Genomic DNA, 18,238 nt, shown 5'->3' with positions numbered 1-18,238 from the left:
CAGCCCATGTCTTTCAGCTGTGCATGCGCAGACTCTGCCTCTGTCTTCTTCCTGTTCTGTGTGGCCCAGCCCCTTCCTGGAACCAGGCAGCCCTGGCAGGAGTGAGGGCCAGCTGCAGGGAAAGTGAAGGGGGCAACACCTGCCAGGCTGTGGGTCTGACGAGGCTCGGGGGAGTTATAAGAGGCCCCCTCTCTCAGGGAACTCCTCCCAGGCTTGGGGAGGAGGCATCCTGGACCCAGCCATGCCCCACAGATCTGACCGAAGCAGGGGTTCTTGGTCTTGCTTGGAACCCAGATTCAGCCCCCTTTGGGAATCTAATCAAGGGTGTGGACCCTTTCCCAGAGAAAATGGTGTGTTCACTCCTGAGGGTCCATGGGCCCTTGAAGCTGCTCATGGCTCCCCTGCTGCAGGATTCCCCTGGGTGCCCGTCAAACTACAGCTTCCCTGGGGGGCCTCCACCCCATACTTACCCACCAGCTTCTTAAGAGCTCGAGCTCGGACCCTTATAGTAGTAAACAGGCTCCCCAGAGCCTGGTGGCCTTTCTGGGGCCACCCGGCAGCCTGCATGGGACACCCATGGCCTTGTCTCCTCCGGCCCCAGCTCTCTTTTCCAGCTCAGCCAAGGCTGACGGCGGGAAAGAGCAGCTGACGTACGAGTCTGGGGAAGACGAGGAGGAGGATGAGGAGGAGGAAGAGGAGGAGGAGGACTTCAAGCCATCCGACGGCAGTGAAAACGAGATGGAGACAGAGATTCTGGACTACGTGTGACAGGGCCCAAGGCTGGGCCTCCCTGACCCGGCCAGACTGGTGTCTGGCCTAATGAGGGAGCCGGGGCTCCCCATTGCCGCCCACGGTGCCCGGAATGGCCCTAGGAGGCCCTCTGAGGAGAGCTGGAGTCCCAGCAAAGGGTGCAGCTGACCCTAGCACTGGCTGTGACGTGCTGCTTGGTGCTGCCTCTGGTCCTGAGGGGTTAGGGACATCCCCAAAGGGTATACCCTGGCTCTGCCACCCATGAACCAGCCCAGCATCCAGCCAGTGAGTGGGCACCCAATGCCTCTCAGGATGAGACCAGTAAATGCCGGAGGTGGAGCTGGGCAGCTGTGGAGCCCCAGGCCACAGGCCAGTCTCGCTTGGCTCTCATGACGGTGGTGGTGGAGATAGCGTGGGGAGCCTCGCCCATGGTCTCACGTGGCAAGAAGTGCCTTTAGCTCTGGATCCCAACCGTTTGGCACAGCTTTGGCCACAGCCAGGCCCCTCTGGAATTGTCCTTATTAAACCAGTTTCCCGAGAAGTCTTGGTTTCTCGGTGTGAATGTTGGCGCTGCAGGGGAGTCTTATTGCCTTGGGGCTTGGTCCCCCTTTGTCCCCTTCATATATTCCTTCATTCATTCAGTGACATGCTGGCAGTGCTGGCCTGTGCCCTCACATGTGGTCGGGTTGGGTGAGGGCAGCTAGGAGGACTCCAGGCCTGGGGTCAGTTCTTCCCTAAATGAATACCTTCTTGACAAAGTCATGGGAAACGGGCCCTGCTGTCCTGTGGCTGCCCAGTGTGAAACTAGTGGGTCCTGAGCCCACCGAGCCTGCCTGCCTGGCCCCGCTCCCCATGTTGCCCTTGGCTGAGGCACCTCTTGTGTCTCCCCAAGTCGGCAGCAGCACTCCCTCCCAACCTGTGCGCGTGCCGAGTATTTGTTGAAGAAACAGTCAGTTGTCCTAGAGAATGGCCCCGTTCTGGATTGGCTGGTTGCTTCTGTGTGGTGCTGAACCTGCTCCTCTCTCCCCTGTATTTCCTGGGGACAGGTGGAGGCTCAGCCAGATTCAGGTTCAAGGTCTCTTCCTGGGCTGCGTCAGTCTGCGTGCACGGGAGGTCTGCTTACTAGGATTGACCAGCAGGTTTAGGTGTTGTCAGCCTGATGTGTTGGTCTTTTATCTAACGGTTTTTGGGTTTCTGTGGTTTTTTGTTTCGTTTGTGGGTCTTTTTTTTTTTTTGAGATGGTCTTGCTTTGTCGCCCAGGTTGGAGTGCAGTGATGCAATCAGGGCTCACTGCAGCCTCAACCTCCTGGGCTCGGGTGATCCTTCCACCTCAGCCTCCTGAGTAGCTGGAACTACAGGTTGTGTACCGCCATGCCCAGATAATTTTTGAATTTTTGTAGAGATGAGGTCTCACTAATGTTGTCCAGTCTGGGCTCAAGGGATCCTCCCGCCTCAGCCTTCCAAAGTACTGGGATTACAGGTGTGAGCCACTGCGTCCAGCCTATTTAATGGCTTTTGAACAGCCGTTGATAATTGCCTGGACCTACTACTTCCTTAAGGGTGCAAAATGGTGATTTTTTTGAATTATATCGTTCCCTCTGCATTTAGTAGCTGGAATCCTATAAAGGAATCTTCCTCATCGTCTGTTTGATTACCCTGAAATACTATTTTCACAGAAAAGAAGGGAAAATGCCTGTTATCACCTCTAACAGTTTTCAGAACAATGAGTTAGTGCCCTGGCAAGGGCCAGTGACAGGGCAGGAGGGGGTGGAGAGCGTGTTTCCTGGGCTGCCTGGTGAACTCTCAGGTCTGTCAATTGCAGGCTTGCTTTTTCATGCCCAACTTGTCTATCTTTGCCCAGAGGCGGCCTCAGGTTGACCTCTGTAGTCCTTTGACACAAGCCTTGGGTCTTGGGCACCTTCCTTACTTACAGCTACCACGATGCTGCAGGCTCCAGCCCCTCCCTGGCATTTCCTGTTGCGGACCCGGCCCAACCATCTCCCCAGGGTGCACTCAGTCGGTGTGAATATGGTGTTTAGAGACCCCAGTCTGGTCACCAGGGGTGGTGCTTGCTCCTGGGATTTCTTTACTGCTAGGGCTTTGGAAGAGACAGAGCCAGGAAATAAGTTTGTTTGTTTTTTTTTTGCCAATTTTAAAAAAATAAAGTATGAGGCTGGGCACGGTGGCTCATGCCTGTAATCCCAGCACTTTGGGAGGCTGAGGCGGGCAGATCACTTGAGCTTAGGAGTTTGAGACCAGCCTGGCCAACATGGTGAAACCCAGTCTCTACTAAAAATACAAAAATCGGCTGGGTGTGATGGCGCACGCCTGTAATCCCAGCTACTTCAGAGGCTAAAGCAGGAGGATCCCTCGAACCCAGGAGTTCAAGACTGCAGTGAGCTATGATTGTGCCACTGCACTCTAGCCTGGGTGACAGAGACCCTGTCTCAAACAAACAAACAAACAAAAAACCTCTGTGGACGCCGGGTGATAATGACATGTCAATGTGGATTCATCAGGTGTTAACAGCTGTACCCCCTGGTGGGGGATGTTGATAATGGGGGAGACTGGAGTGGGGCGAGGACATACGGGAAATCTCTGTAATCTTCCTCTAATTTTGCTGTGAACCTAAAGCTGCTCTAAAAATGTACATAGATATAAACTGGGGCCTTCCTTTCCCTCTGCCCTGCCCCAGCCCTCCCCTACCTCCTTCCTCTCCCTGCTGCCTCCCCTCTGCCCTCCCCTTTCCTCCTTAGCCACTGTAAATAACACTGCAGCAAAGGCCTGAGGCAAATGCCTTTGCTCTGGGGCGCCCCAGCCACCTGCAGGCCCCTTATTTCCTGTGGCCAAACTCCTCCTCCCACCCTCCAGTCCTTTCCCCAGCCTCCCTCGCCCACTAGGCCTCCTGAATTGCTGGGCACTGGCTGTGGTCGACAGACAGAGGGACAGACGTGGCTCTGCAGGTCCACTCGGTCCCTGGCACCGGCCGCAGGGGTGGCAGAACGGGGGTGTGGTTGGTGTGGGAAGCACAGGCTCCAAGTCTCCTGGGGGGCTGTTGGGTGGGAAGGCTCTGGCTGCCCTCGCCCTGTTCCCATCACTGCAGAGGGCTGTGCGGTGGCTGGAGCTGCCACTGAGTGTCTCAGTGAGGGTGACCTCACACTGGCTGAGCTTCTTAAAGGCCCCATCTTAAGACTTTGTTCGTGGTGTTTTCACTTCTCAGAGCCTTTCCTGGCTCCAGGAGTAATACCTGTTCACAGAAAATACGACTGGCCTCCTCCTCCACAACCTCACACGACCTTCTCCCTTCCCTCCCGCTGGCCTCTTTCCCTCCCCTTCTGTTACTCTGCCTGGGCATGCCCCAGGGCCTTGGCTGGGCCCTTTGTTTCCTCAGGGAAACCCACATGGTTGGGCTAGATGCCTCCGCACCCCCCCACCCACACCCCCTGAGCCTCTAGTCCTCCCTCCCAGGACACATCAGGCTGGATGGTGACACTTCCACACCCTTGAGTGGGACTGCCTTGTGCTGCTCTGGGATTCACACCCAGCTTGGACTGCCCGCTCCACGGGCCCCAGGAAAAGCTCGTACAGATAAGGTCAGCCACATGAGTGAGGGGCCTGCAGCATGCTGCCCTCTCTGTCCCAGAAGTCACATGCTCGGTCCCCTCTGAAGCCCCTCTGGGGACCTAGGGGACAGGCAGGGCATGGAGACAAAGTATGCCCTTTTCTCTGACAGTGACACCAAGCCCTGTGAACAAACCAGAAGGCAGGGCACTGTGCACCCTGCCCGGCCCCACCATCCCCCTTACCACCTGTCACCTTGCCACCTGCCTCTGCTCCCAGGTAAGTGGTAACCTGCACAGGTGCACTGTGGGTTTTGGGAAAACTGGATTTCCCTGCACCTGAGGGGGTAGAGGGGAGGGAGTGCCTGAGAGCTCATGAGCAAGCATGTGACCTTGGATCCAGCTCCATAAATACCCGAGGCCCAGAGGGAGGGCCACCCAGAGGCTGATGCTCACCATGGGGCGCCTGCAACTGGTTGTCTTGGGCCTCACCTGCTGCTGGGCAGTGGCGAGTGCCGCGAAGGTAAGAGCCCAGCAGAGGGGCAGGTCCTGCTGCTCTCTCGCTCAATCAGATCTGGAAACTTCGGGCCAGGCTGAGAAAGAGCCCAGCACAGCCCCGCAGCAGATCCCGGGCACTCACGCTCATTTCTATGGGGACAGGTTCCAGGTAGAACGCAGGATGCCCAATTCCATTTGAATTTCAGATAAACTGCCAAGAACTGCTGTGTAAGTATGTCCCATGCAATATTTGAAACAAATTTATATGGGCCGGGCGCAGTGGCTCACACCTGCAATCCCACCAGTTTGGGAGGCCGAGGTGGGTGGATCACTTGAGGTCAGGAGTTGGAGACCAGCCTGGCCAACATGGTGAAACCCCATCTCTACTAAAAATACAAATATTAATCGGGCGTGGTGGTGGGTGCCTGTAATCCCAGCTACTCGGGAGGCTGAGGCAGGAGAACCGCTTGAAGCTGGGAGGTGGAGATTGCGGTGAGCTGAGATCACGCTACTGCACTCCAGCCTGGGTGACAGGGCGAGACTCTGTCTCAAAAAATAGAAAAAGAAAAAAATGAAACACACTAAAAAACAATTCACGGTTTACCTGAAATTCAAATGTAACTGGGCCTCTTGAATTTGCATTTGCTAATCCTGGTGATCCCACCTACCAACCTTTCTGTTGTTCCCATTTTACAGAAGGGGAAACGGGCCCAGGGGCAGGGAGTGTGGAGAGCAGGCAGACGGGTGGAGAGAAGCAGGCAGGCAGTTTGCCCAGCATGGCACAGCTGCTGCCTCCTATTCCTGTGCAGGAGCCTGAAAGCCGGGCTAGTCCACACCCGGGTCCGGGTCCCTCCAGAAAGAGCCGGCAGGCAGGAGCCCTCTCGAGGCATCCATAAATTCCGCCCTCTCTGCCTGTGAAGGAGAAGCCACAGAAACCCCAAGCCCCACAGGAAGCCGGTGTCGGTGCCCGGCCCAGTCCCTGCCCCCAGCAGCAGTCCCACAGGGGACCCCAGATCCCAACCACGCTGTTCTGCCGCCTGCTGTGTCTCAGGCCCTGGGGACTCCTGTCTCCCCCTCTGCTGCCTGCTCTCCACACTCCCTGGCCCTGGGACCTGGAGGTTTGGGCAGTGGTCCTGGGCTCCTGACTCAAAGGAGAGGTCACCTTCTTCTTGGGCGAGCTCTTCTTGGGGTGCTGAGGGGCCTTCGGCAGGTCATCACGACCCCTCCCCATTTCCCCACCCTGAGGCCCTCAGGCCAGTCTCAATTGCACAGGGATCACGCCACTGGCACAAGGAGACACAGATGCCTCGCAGGGGATGCCCACGATGCCTGCATGTGTTGCTTCTGGTTCCTTTCCTCCAGTTCCAACCGCCACACTCTCCCACACCAGTGTGACAGGGGGCCCATCACCCTAGACTTCAGAGGGCTGCTGGGACCCTGGCTGGGCCTGGGGGTGTAGGGCCACCCTGCCCTTCCCCACCTGGAACCTGGCATAGGTGACAGCCAGCAAGCAATGACCTGGTCCCACCATGCACCACGGGAATGGGGAGCTGCTGCCCAAGATGGACAGGAGGTGGCACTGGGGCAGACAGCTGCTTCTCAACAGGGTGACTTCAAGCCCAAAAGCTGCCCAGCCTCAGTTCCGTCAGGGACAGAGGGTGGATGAGCACCAACCTCCAGGCCCCTCGTGGGGGTGGACAGCTTGGTGCACAGAGGCAATTTTCATGGCACAGGGAAGCGTGGCGGGGGTGGGGGGTGTGGTCCCTAGGGGGTTCTTTACCAGCAGGGGGCTCAGGAACTGTGGGGACTTGGGCATGGGGCCATCGACTTTGTGCCCAGCCAGCTAGGCCCTGTGCAGGGAGATGGGAGGAGGGAAAAGCAGGCCCCACCCCTCAGAAAAGAGGAAGGTTGGTGTGAAACATCCCGGGTACACTGAGCATTGGGTACACTCCTGCCGGGAGCTGGACAGGCCTCCCATGTGATGGCAAACAGGCCGACAGGAGACACGGCTGTCGCTCGTCTTCCACATGGGGAAACTGAGGATCGGAGTCAAAGCTGGGCAGCCATAGCCAGAACCCAAACCTCCATCCCACCTCTTGGCCGGCTTCCCTAGTGGGAACACTGGTTGAGCCAGTTTCCTCTAAGATTCTGGGAGCAGGACACCCCCAGGGATAAGGAGAGGAACAGGAATCCTAAAGCCCTGAGCATTGCAGGGCAGGGGGTGCTGCCTGGGTCTCCTTTGCAGAGCTGTCCTGCTTTGAAGCTGTCTTTGCCTCTGGGCACGCGGAGTCGGCTTGCCTTGCCCCCTCCGGATTCAGGCCGATGGGGCTTGAGCCCCCCTGACTCTGCCTGTGTCTCCCTCACAGCTGGGCGCCGTGTACACAGAAGGTGGGTTCGTGGAAGGCGTCAATAAGAAGCTCGGCCTCCTGGGTGACTCTGTGGACATCTTCAAGGGCATCCCCTTCGCGGCTCCCACCAAGGCCCTGGAAAATCCTCAGCCACACCCTGGCTGGCAAGGTGGGAGTGGGTGGTGCCAGACTGGCCCTGCGGCGGGGCGGGTGAGGGCGGCTGCCTTCCTCATGCCAACTCCTGCCACCTGCAGGGACCCTGAAGGCCAAGAACTTCAAGAACAGATGCCTGCAGGCCACCATCACCCAGGACAGCACCTACGGGGATGAAGACTGCCTGTACCTCAACATCTGGGTACCCCAGGGCAGGAAGCAAGGTCTGCCTCCCCCCTACTCCCCAAGGGACCCTCCCATGCAGCCACTGCCTCGGGTCTACTCCTGGCTTGAGTCTGGGGGCTGCAAAGCTGAACTTCCATGAAATCCCACAGAGGCGGGGAGGGGAGCGCCCACTGCCGTTGCCCAGCCTGGGGCAGGGCAGCGCCTTGGAGCACCTCCCTGTCTTGGCCCCAGGCACCTGCTGCACAGGGACAGGGGACCGGCTGGGGAGAGGGCCAGGCGGGGCGTCTGGGGTCACCAGCCGCTCCCCCATCTCAGTCTCCCGGGACCTGCCCATTATGATCTGGATCTATGGAGGCGCCTTCCTCATGGGGTCCGGCCACGGGGCCAACTTCCTCAACAACTACCTGTATGACGGCGAGGAGATCGCTACACGTGGAAACGTCATCGTGGTCACCTTCAACTACCGTGTCGGCCCCCTTGGGTTCCTCAGCACTGGGGACGCCAACCTGCCAGGTGCATGGGTGCCTTCGGCCCTGAGGTGGGGCGACCAGCATGCTGAGCCCAGCAGGGAGATTTTCCTCAGCACCCCTCACCCCAAACAACCAGTGGCGGTCCACAGAAAGACCCGGAAGCTGGAGTAGAATCATGAGATGCAGGAGGCCCTTGGTAGCCGTAGTAAAATAAAAGATGCTGCAGAGGCCGGGAGAGGTGGCTCACGCCTGTAATCCCAGCACTTTAGGAGGCCCACACAGGTGGGTCACTTGAGCGCAGAAGTTCAAGACCAGCCTGAAAATCACAGGGAGACCCCCATCTCTACAAAAAAATTAAAAATTAGCTGGGGACTGGGCAGGGCGGCTCACCCCTGTAATCCCAGCACGTTGGGAGCCCAAGGTGGGTAGATCACCTGAGGTCAGGAGTTTGAGACCAGCCTGACTAAAATGGAGAAACCTCTTCTCTACTAAAAATACAAAATTAGCCAGGCGTGGTGGCGCTTGCCTGTAATCCCAGCTACTCAGGAGGCTGAGGCAGGAGAATGGCTTGAACTCAGGAGGCAGAGGTTGCGGTGAGCCTAGATCATGCCACTGCACTCCAGCCTGGAGAACAAGAGCAAAACTCTGTCTCAAAAAAAAAAAAAAAAAAAAGCCAGGCATGGTATCTCATGCCTCTGTTCTCAGCTACCTGGGAGGCAGAGGTGGAAGGATCGCTTGAGCCCAGGGGTTCAAAGCTGCAGTGAGCCGTGGTCATGCCACTGCACTCCAGCCTGGGCGACAGAGTGAGGCCCCATCTCAAAAATAAGAGGCTGTGGGACAGACAGACAGGCAGACAGGCTGAGGCTCAGAGAGAAACCAGGAGAGCAGAGCCGAGTGAGAGACAGAGAACAATACCTTGAGGCAGAGACAGCTGTGGACACAGAAGTGGCAGGACACAGACAGGAGGGACTGGGGCAGGGGCAGGAGAGGTGCATGGGCCTGACCATCCTGCCCCCGACAAACACCACCCCCTCCAGCACCGCACCAACCCAACCTCCTGGGGACCCACCCCCTTTAGCACCCCACCCGACTGAACATCCTGGGGACCCACCCCATACAGCACTGCACCTGACTCAGCCTCCTGGTTACCCACCCACTCCAGCAACCAACGCGACCTAGTCTCCTGGGGACCCACCCCCTCCAGCACCCTACCCGACCCAGCTTCTTAGGGACCCACCATTTGCCAACTGGGGCTCTGCCATGGCCCCAACTCTGTTGAGGGCATTTCCGCCCCACCCATGCTGATCTCCCCTCCTGGAGGCCAGGCCTGCGCCACTGGTCTCTAGCACCCCCTCCCCTGCCCTGCCTCCAGGTAACTATGGCCTTCGGGATCAGCACATGGCCATTGCTTGGGTGAAGAGGAATATCGCGGCCTTCGGGGGGGACCCCAACAACATCACGCTCTTCGGGGAGTCTGCTGGAGGTGCCAGCGTCTCCCTGCAGGTCTGGGGATCCCCGTGGGGAGGGCCTGCCCCAAAGGTTGAGAGGAAGCTCAAACGGGAAGGGGAGGGTGGGAGGAGGAGCGTGGAGCTGGGGCTGTGGTGCTGGGGTGTCCTTGTCCCAGCGTGGGGTGGGCAGAGTGGGGAGCGGCCTTGGTGACGGGATTTCTGGGTCTCGTAGACCCTCTCCCCCTACAACAAGGGCCTCATCCGGCGAGCCATCAGCCAGAGCGGCGTGGCCCTGAGTCCCTGGGTCATCCAGAAAACCCCACTCTTCTGGGCCAAAAAGGTAAACGGAGGAGGGCAGGGCTGGGCGGGGTGGGGGCTGTCCACATTTCCATTCTTCATCCTGGACCCCGTCCTTACCTTCAAATGGTTCGGAGCCCTGAGCTCCAGCCTCACCTACCTGCTGGCCTCACTTCTGCCCCCAGGTGGCTGAAAAGGTGGGTTGCCCTGTGGGTGATGCTGCCAGGATGGCCCAGTGTCTGAAGATTACTGATCCCCGAGCCCTGACGCTGGCCTATAAGGTGCCGCTGGCAGGCCTGGAGTGTGAGTAGCTGCTCGGGTTGGCCCATGGGGTCTCGAGGTGGGGGTTGAGGGGGGTACTGCCAGGGAGTACTCTGGAGGAGAGAGGAAGGTGCCAGAGCTGCGGTCTTGTCCTGTCACCAACTAGCTGGTGTCTCCCCTCGAAGGCCCCAGCTGTAAGGGAGAGGGGGTGCCATTTCTTCTTTTTTTTTGAGATGGAGTCTCACTGTTGCCCAGGCTGGAGTGCAGTGTCACGATCTCAGCTCACTGCAACCTCCACCTCCTGGGTTCAAGTGATTCTCCTGACTCAACCTCCCATGTAGCTGGGACTACAGGCACATGCCACCATGCCCAGATAATTTTTCTGTGTGTTTAGTAGGGATGGAGTTTCATCGTGTTAGCTAGGATGATCTCGGTCTTGGGACCTCATGATCTGCCCACCTCGGCCTCCCAAAGTGCTGGAATTACAGGCGTGAGCCACTGCGCCCGGCCCCTTCTTTATTCTTATCTCCCATGAGTTACAGACTCCCCTTTGAGAAGCTGATGAACATTTGGGGCCCCCTCCCCCACCTCATGCATTCATATGCAGTCATTTGCGTATAATTTTAGGGAGACTCATAGACCTCAGACCAAGAGCCTTTGTGCTAGATGACAGTTCATTCATTTGTTCATTCATTCAGCAAACATTTACTGAACTGTAGCACTGGGGCCCAGCCTCCAGCTCCACTATTCTGTACCCCGGGAAGGCCTGGGGACCCCTTCCACAAACACCTCTGCATGTCAGCCTTACCAGCTTGCTACGCTAAGGCTGTCCCTCACTCATTCTTCTATGGCAACATGCCATGAAGCCAAGTCATCTGCACGTTTACCTGACATGAGCTCAACTGCACGGGCTGGACAAGCCCAAACAAAGCAACCCCCACGGCCCCGCTAGAAGCAAAGCCTGCTGTGCTGGGCCCAGTGACAGCCGGGCCCCGCCTGCCTCAGCAGCCACTGGGTCCTCTAGGGGCCCGTCCAGGGGTCTGGAGTACAATGCAGACCTCGCACCATTTTTGGCTGATGGACTGGAACCCAGCCCTGAGAGAGGGAGCTCCTTCTCCATCAGTTCCCTCAGTGGCTTCTAAGTTTCCTCCTTCCTGCTTCAGGCCCAGCAAAGAGAGAGAGGAGAGGGAGGGGCTGCCGCTGAAGAGGACAGATCTGGCCCTAGACAGTGGCTCTCCGCCTGGGGAGGTGTGGAAGGGCCTGGCGACATTTGTGATTGTCACGGCTGCGGAGGGGGTGCTCCTGGCACCTCGTGGGTCGAGGCCGGGGATGCTCTAAACATCCTACAGGGCACAGGATGCCCCTGATGGTGCAGAATCAACCCTGCCCCAAGTGTCCATAGATCAGAGAAGGGAGGACATAGCCAATTCCAGCCCTGACAGGCAAGGGGCGGCTCAGGGGAAACTGGAAGGTACAAGAACCTGCTAACCTGCTGGCTCTCCCACCCAGACCCCGTGCTGCACTATGTGGGCTTCATCCCTGTCATTGATGGAGACTTCATTCCCGATGACCCCATCAACCTGTACGCCAACGCCGCCGACATCGACTATATAGCAGGCACCAACAACATGGACGGCCACATCTTCGCCAGCATCGACATGCCTGCCATCAACAAGGGCAACAAGAAAGTCACGGAGTAAGCAGGGGGCACAGGACTCAGGGGCGACCCATGCGGGAGGGCTGCCGGGAAGGCACTGGCGAGGGGGCCAGCCTGGAGGAGGAAGGCACTGAGTTGGGAGTGAGGAAGTTAGCACCAGTCGGGGCGAGTATGCACACACCCTCCTGTTGGCAGAGGCTGAGTGTCAGTGCCTACTTGATTCCCCCAGGGAGGACTTCTACAAGCTGGTCAGTGAGTTCACATTCACCAAGGGGCTCAGAGGCACCAAGACGACCTTTGATGTCTACACTGAGTCCTGGGCCCAGGACCCATCCCAGGAGAATAAGAAGAAGACCGTGGTGGACTTTGAGACCGATGTCCTCTTCCTGGTGCCCACCGAGATTGCCATAGCCCAGCACAGAGCCAATGCCAAGTGAGGATCTGGGCAGCGGGTGGCTCCTGGGGGCCTTCCTGGGGTGCTGCACCTTCCAGCCGAGGCCTCGCTGTGGGTGGCTCTCAGGTGTCTGGGTTGTCTGGGAAAGTGGTGCTTGAGTCCCCACCTGTGCCTGCCTGATCCACTTTGCTGAGGCCTGGCAAGACTTGAGGGCCTCTTTTTACCTCCCAGCCTACAGGGGGTTTACAAACCCTATGATCCTCTGCCCTGCTCAGCCCTGCACCCCATGGTCCTTCCCACTGGAGAGTTCTTGAGCTACCTTCCATCCCCCATGCTGTGTGCACTGAGAGAACACTGGATAATGGTTTCTATCCACTGACTCTTATGGGCCTCAACTTTGCCACCTTAGAAAATAATTTCAGCCCACCACCACGTTAAAAATCTTCATGTAATAATAGCCAATTATAATAAAAAATAAGGCCAGACACAGTGGCTCATGCCTGTAATCCCAGCACATTGGGAGGTCAAGGTGGGAGGATCACTGGAGGTCAGGAGTCTGAGACTAGTCTGGCCAACATGGCAAAACCCCATCTCTACTAAAAATACAAAAATTATCCAGGCATGGTGGTGCACACCTATAATCCTAGCTACTCAGGAGGCTGAGGCAGCAGAATCAGTTGAACCCAGGAGGTGGAGGTTGCAGTGAGCCGAGATTACGCCGCTGCACTCCAGCAGGGGCAACAGAGTGAGACTGTGTCTCAAATAAATAAGTAAATAAATAATAAAAATAAAAAATAAGTTAGGAATACGAAAAAGATAGGAAGATAAAAGTATACCTAGAAGTCTAGGATGAAAGCTTTGCAGCAACTAAGCAGTACATTTAGCTGTGAGCCTCCTTTCAGTCAAGGCAAAAAGGGAAACAGTTGAGGGCCTATACCTTGTCCAATCTAATTGAAGAATGCACATTGTCTTGGAGAGCAAAATATTTCTTGATACTGAATTCTAGAAGGAAGGTGCCTCACAATGTTTTGTGGAGGTGAAGTATAAATTCAGCTGAAATTGTGGAACCCATGAATCCATGAATTTGGTTCTCAGCTTTCCCTTCCCTGGGTGTAAGAAGCCCCATCTCTTCATGTGAATTCCCCAGACACTTCCCTGCCCGCTGCCCGGGACCTCCCTCCAAGTCCAGTCTCTGGGCTGATCGGTCCCCAGTGAGCACCCTGCCTACTTGGGTGGTCTCTCCCCTCCAGGAGTGCCAAGACCTACACCTACCTGTTTTCCCATCCCTCTCGGATGCCCGTCTACCCCAAATGGGTGGGGGCCGACCATGCAGATGACATTCAGTACGTTTTCGGGAAGCCTTTCGCCACCCCCACGGGCTACCAGCCCCAAGACAGGACAGTCTCTAAGGCCATGATCGCCTACTGGACCAACTTTGCCAAAACAGGGTAAGGCGTGGGTTGAGTGCAGGGTGGAGGGCCACAGCCGAGAAGGGCCTCCCACCACGAGGCCTTGTTCCCTCATTTGCCAGTGGAGGGACTTTGGGCAAGTCACTTAACCTCCCCCTGCATCGGAATCCACGTGTGTTTGAGGATGAGAGTTACTGGCAGAGCCCCAAGCCCGTGCACGTGCACAGCCAGTGCCCGGTATGCAGTGAGGGGCATGGTGCCCAGGGCCAGCTCAGAGGGCAGGGATGGCTCAGGCGTGCAGGTGCAGAGCAGGGCTTCAGCCCCCTGGGAGTCCCCAGCCCCTGCACAGCCTCTTCTCACTCTGCAGGGACCCCAACATGGGCAACTCGGCTGTGCCCACACACTGGGAACCCTACACTACGGAAAACGGCGGCTACCTGGAGATCTCCAAGAAGATGGACAGCAGCTCCATGAAGCGGAGCCTGAGAACCAACTTCCTGCACTACTGGACACTCACCTATCTGGCGCTGCCCACAGTGACCGACCAGGAAGCCACCCCCGTGCCCCCCACAGGGGGCTCCGAGGCCACTCCCGTGCCCCCCACGGGTGACTCCGGGGCCCCCCCCGTGCCGCCCACGGGTGACTCCGGGGCCCCCCCCGTGCCCCCTACGGGTGACTCCGGGGCCCCCCCCGTGCCCCCTACGGGTGACTCCGGGGCCCCCCCCGTGCCCCCTACGGGTGACTCCGGGGCCCCCCCCGTGCCCCCTACGGGTGACTCCGGGGCCCCCCCCGTGCCCCCTACGGGTGACTCCGGGGCCCCCCCCGTGCCCCCTACGGGTGACTCCGGGGCCCCCCCCGTGCCGCCCACGGGTGACTCCGGGGCCCCCCCCGTGCCTCCCACGGGTGACTCCGGGGCCCCCCCCGTGCCTCCCACGGGTGACTCCGGGGCCCCCCCCGTGACCCCCACGGGTGACTCCGAGGCCGCCCCTGTGCCCCCCACAGATGACTCCAAGGAAGCTCAGATGCCTGCAGTCATTAGTTTTTAGCGTCCCATGAGCCTTGGTCTCAAGAGGCCACAAGAGTGGGACCCCAGGGGCTCCCCTCCCATCTTGAGCTCTTCCTGAATAAAGCCTCATACCCCTGTCGGCATCTTTCTTTGCTCCCAAGGCTAAGCTGCAGGATCTGCCTGTCAATTGCAGGCTTGCTTTTTCATGTCCAGCTCGTCTTATCTTTGGCCAGAGGCGGCCTCAGGTTGACCTCTGTAGTCCTTTGACTCAACCCTTGGGTCTTGGGCACCTTCCTTACTTGCAGCCACCATGATGGTGCAGGCTCCAGCCCCTCCCTGACATTTCCTGCCATGGACCCGGCCCAACCATCTCCCCAGGGTGCGCTCCTTCGTCGGTGTGAATATGGTGTTTAGAGACCCCAGTCTGGTCACCAGGGGTGGTGCTTGCTCCTGGGATTTCATTACTGCTAGGGCTTTGGAAGAGACAGAGCCAGGAAATAAGTATTTTTTTTTTAACCAGTAAAAAAAAAAAGTATGAGGTCGGGCACAGTGGCTCACACCTGTAGTCCCAGCACTTTGGGAGGCTGAGGCAGGAGGATCACTTGAGGTCAGGAGTTGGAGACTAGCCTGGCCAACATGGTGAAACCCCATCTGTACTAAAAATACAAAAAATTAGCCAGGTGTGGTAGTGCGCACCTGAGGTCCCAGCTGAGGCAGGAGAATCACTTGAGCCCGGGAGGTAGAGGCTGCAGTGAGCCGAGATCACACCACTGCACTTGAGCCTGGGCAACAGAGCAAGGCACCATCTCAAATAATAATAAAAGTATGAATTCATACAGGTATTTCCCAGTTGTAAGACTGTCAGGTTTTACTTCTCTGATTTTACACTTGTTTCTTTCTCCACCTATGCTGAAAGTCTGGGTTCGACAGCACCAACATAATTGTTTATGTTCTTTTTCCTATAACATACATATGCTAGTTTTGAAATATAAGATATAGGCCGGGCGCAGTGGCTCACGCCTGTAATCCCAGCGCTTTGGGAGGCCAAGGCAGGTGGATCACGAGGTCAGGAGATCGAGACCATCCTGGCTAACACAATGAAACCCCGTCTCTACTAAAAAAATACCAAAAAAGTTAGCCAGGCACGGTGGCGGACACCTGTAGTCCCAGCTACTCGGGAGGCTGAGGCAGGAGAATGGTGGGAACCTGGGAGGCGGAGCTTGCAGTGAGCTGAGATCATGCCACTGCACTCCAGGCTGGGCAACAGAGCGAGACTCCGTCTCAAAAAAAAAAAAAAGAAATATAAGATATTGCAATAAATCATATGAGTTATATTTAAAGTACATGAATTTAAATAAATTATAAATTATATAAAGTATTAGGATAAAATATTAAGACTACTAAGGATCATTTAAGATCGTTTTGCTCATTCTCCTTAAATTATCCCACAGAATAAATAATTGTGCCTCTAGGTCCCTTAAGTAACTATGGTTACTTAATTGGTAGATTAAGCCAGCTACCGATACACAGTTAGAACTTTGGGGTTTTTTTAATCATGCAGATGTAGACACTGACCAAAGACTTCTTGTTTTTTTCTTTGAGACTGAGTTTCGCTCTTATCACCCAGGCTAGGGTGCAATGGCATGATCTTAGCTCACTGCAACCTCTGCCTCCTGGGTTCAAGCTATTCTCCTGCCTCAGATTCCTGAGTAGCTGGGCCTACAGGCGTGCACCACTACGTTCGGCTGATTTTTTTTGACTTTTAGTAGAGACAGAGTTTCACCATTTTGGCCAGGCTGGTCTTGAACTCCTGACCTCAGGTGATCTGCCCGCCTCAGCCTCCCAATGTGCTGGGATTACAGGCATGAGCCACTGTGCTCAGCCCCTACCTAGGACTTTTAAGCGGATGTTTCTCTGCCTGAAAACAAAGTTTAAGTGTTCCTTTTAGAGCAACCTGTAAACAGTAACTGTAGACCCTGATATTTGTTGTGCCATGAACTTCTCATCCATAGTTTTGCTGAGTGAAGGTATTGATGGGAAATGTGAAATTCAGAGAGGCAGGCACGGGCCCAGGCCACACAGCTGGGGAGCGGCAGCATTGGTTGGGACCTGTGTTGGATTTGCACTTCTGCCTTGTGTGATGTAACCTGGACTTCATTAAAATTAAAAATTTCTGCTCTGCAAAGACACTATTAGGAAAACAAAGACAAGCCACAGACTGGGAAAACATTAGCAAAAGACATCTGATAAAGCACTGTTATCCAAAAATATACAAAGAGCTTTTAACGCTCAATAAATTAAAAAAAACCTGATTCCACAATGGGTCAAAGGCAGACACCTCACCAGAGAAGCTATACAGGTGGCAAATAAGCATCTGAAAAGTTAACCTAGGTTGGGTGCAGTGGCTCACACCTGGAATCCCATCACATGCGGAGGCCAAGGCAGGAGGATCTCTTGAGCCTAGTTAATTCAAGACCAGCCTGGACAGCATAGTAAGACCCCATCTGTATTTTTTTCAAAAAGATATCCACATCATATGTTGTCAGGAAAACGCAAATTTAAACAGTGAGCTACCACTGCATACCTGTAAGAATGGCCAAAATCCAGAAAATTGGCCAAACACCAAATGCTGATGAGGACGTGGAGCAACCAGAACTCTCATTCAGTGCTGTTGGGAATAACAAACGGTACAGCCACTTTGGAAGACAGTTTGGCAGTTTCCCAAAAAATAATGCCTATTTCTTCCATGTGATCCAGCACTCTGATTCCTAAGGATTTACCCAACCTGCAAACAGATGTTTATAGCTGTAAACCAAAAATAAAACTCCAAGCCCGGCAACTGACTGAATGGAACGCCCTCTCGGCCAGGGAAACCCAAAGGGACCTGAAGGTTCAGGCCATGATGGGCAGTAGGGGTCGGACATGCCTCATCGTACTCTCTTCCCTTTGGAATTCAGGCACAGCTGACCAGCTTTTAAACAGAGATCTTAAGACTGACAGAACAGACTCTGTAGAAATAAGATATCAAATTCCAACCTGACTGTAGTATAGCATCACATGACAGATAGCAGGTCATGAAAGAAATTGAAATATTTTACCCCAAAATGTATTTCTTTGACGTATTTTGGAATGGCCCTGCACAGCTGTCTCTTGTGGAGGAAATTTGCATTCTGTAGAGAATCTCCTTCCCTTACCAGGTCATTTCTGAAGAGTCCAGCACCTTTTAGAGGTCTGAGAGGAAACATTTGCCATCTATTGTCTCTAAGCGAAGCCATCTATGAGATTTCATCTACATAACAAAAATCTTGGGCCAGGCACGGTGGCTCATGCCTGCAATCCCAGCAATTTGGGAGGCCGAGGTGGGCAGATCACCTGAGGTCAGGAGTTTGAGACCAGCCTGACCAACATGGAGAAACCCCAACTCTACTAAAAATACAAAAATTTAGCTGGGCGTGGTGGCGCATGCCTGTAATCCCAGCTATTCAGGAGGTGGAGGCAGGAGAATTGCTTGAACCTGGGAGGCGGAGATTGCAGTGAGCAGAGATCATGCCATTGCACTCCAGCCTGAGCAACAAGAGTGAAACTCTGTCTCAAAAAAAAAAAAAAAAAAAAAGAAAGAGAGAAAGAAAAGAAAGAGAACCTTGGTCTTCACAACTTTTTAACTTAACCAAGATCCTCCTTTCTATTGATTCCAGGGTTTTTGATAATAACTCTTTCAACCAATTGCTAATTAGAAAATCTTTGAATTCACCTATGATTTTTAAGCCATCCCAAACCCTCTCACATTACTGATTTATGTCT

At 55.4% G+C, this 18,238-nt stretch overlaps 3 protein-coding genes across 9 annotated transcripts in view; 2 read left to right on the top strand and 1 right to left on the bottom strand.

Annotated features, from left to right (window-relative positions):
* Positions 1 to 1,291, top strand: part of GTF3C5 (general transcription factor IIIC subunit 5) — a 30,374-nt gene extending 29,083 nt beyond the window's left edge. For all 5 annotated transcript variants that reach the window (XM_003822415.5, XM_003822416.5, XM_055117531.2 and 2 more), the window contains one exon: positions 602 to 1,291. In XM_003822415.5, the coding sequence (XP_003822463.1) occupies positions 602 to 768 (167 nt within the window). In that variant the 3' untranslated portion in view covers positions 769 to 1,291. The remainder of the gene's footprint in view (positions 1 to 601) is intronic.
* On the bottom strand, positions 1,058 to 4,105 carry LOC100969078 (uncharacterized). The gene is given in 5 exon segments (XM_014346310.4): positions 1,058 to 1,183; positions 3,523 to 3,666; positions 3,668 to 3,789; positions 3,792 to 3,958; positions 3,960 to 4,105. Coding segments are annotated over 5 exon segments (705 nt in total).
* On the top strand, positions 1,444 to 15,279 carry CEL (carboxyl ester lipase). 3 transcript variants are annotated; one of them, XM_008976049.6, is made up of 13 exons: positions 1,444 to 4,343; positions 4,484 to 4,590; positions 4,714 to 4,833; positions 7,175 to 7,325; positions 7,411 to 7,533; positions 7,811 to 8,008; positions 9,338 to 9,468; positions 9,646 to 9,753; positions 9,896 to 10,013; positions 11,481 to 11,667; positions 11,858 to 12,061; positions 13,273 to 13,470; positions 13,799 to 15,279. In XM_008976049.6, exons 3-13 carry the CDS (start codon positions 4,759 to 4,761, stop codon positions 14,475 to 14,477), a joined length of 2,172 nt encoding a protein of 723 aa, XP_008974297.3. In that variant the 5' UTR covers positions 1,444 to 4,343; positions 4,484 to 4,590; positions 4,714 to 4,758; the 3' UTR covers positions 14,478 to 15,279. The 3 variants fall into 3 exon arrangements, with proteins under 3 accessions (XP_008974297.3, XP_063449983.1, XP_063449984.1); XM_063593913.1 differs by lacking the exon at positions 4,714 to 4,833; XM_063593914.1 differs by lacking the exons at positions 1,444 to 4,343; positions 4,484 to 4,590; positions 4,714 to 4,833 and having other exon boundaries at positions 7,149 to 7,325.
* Positions 15,280 to 18,238: the final 2,959 nt, after the last annotated feature.

The sequence above is a fragment of the Pan paniscus genome, chromosome 11 (genome assembly GCF_029289425.2).
Source record: "Pan paniscus chromosome 11, NHGRI_mPanPan1-v2.0_pri, whole genome shotgun sequence".
In the NCBI taxonomy this organism is placed as follows: domain Eukaryota; kingdom Metazoa; phylum Chordata; class Mammalia; order Primates; family Hominidae; genus Pan; species Pan paniscus.
The sequence above is the reverse complement of the archived record's forward strand: the minus strand, read 5'-3'. Positions and strand labels throughout refer to the sequence as shown.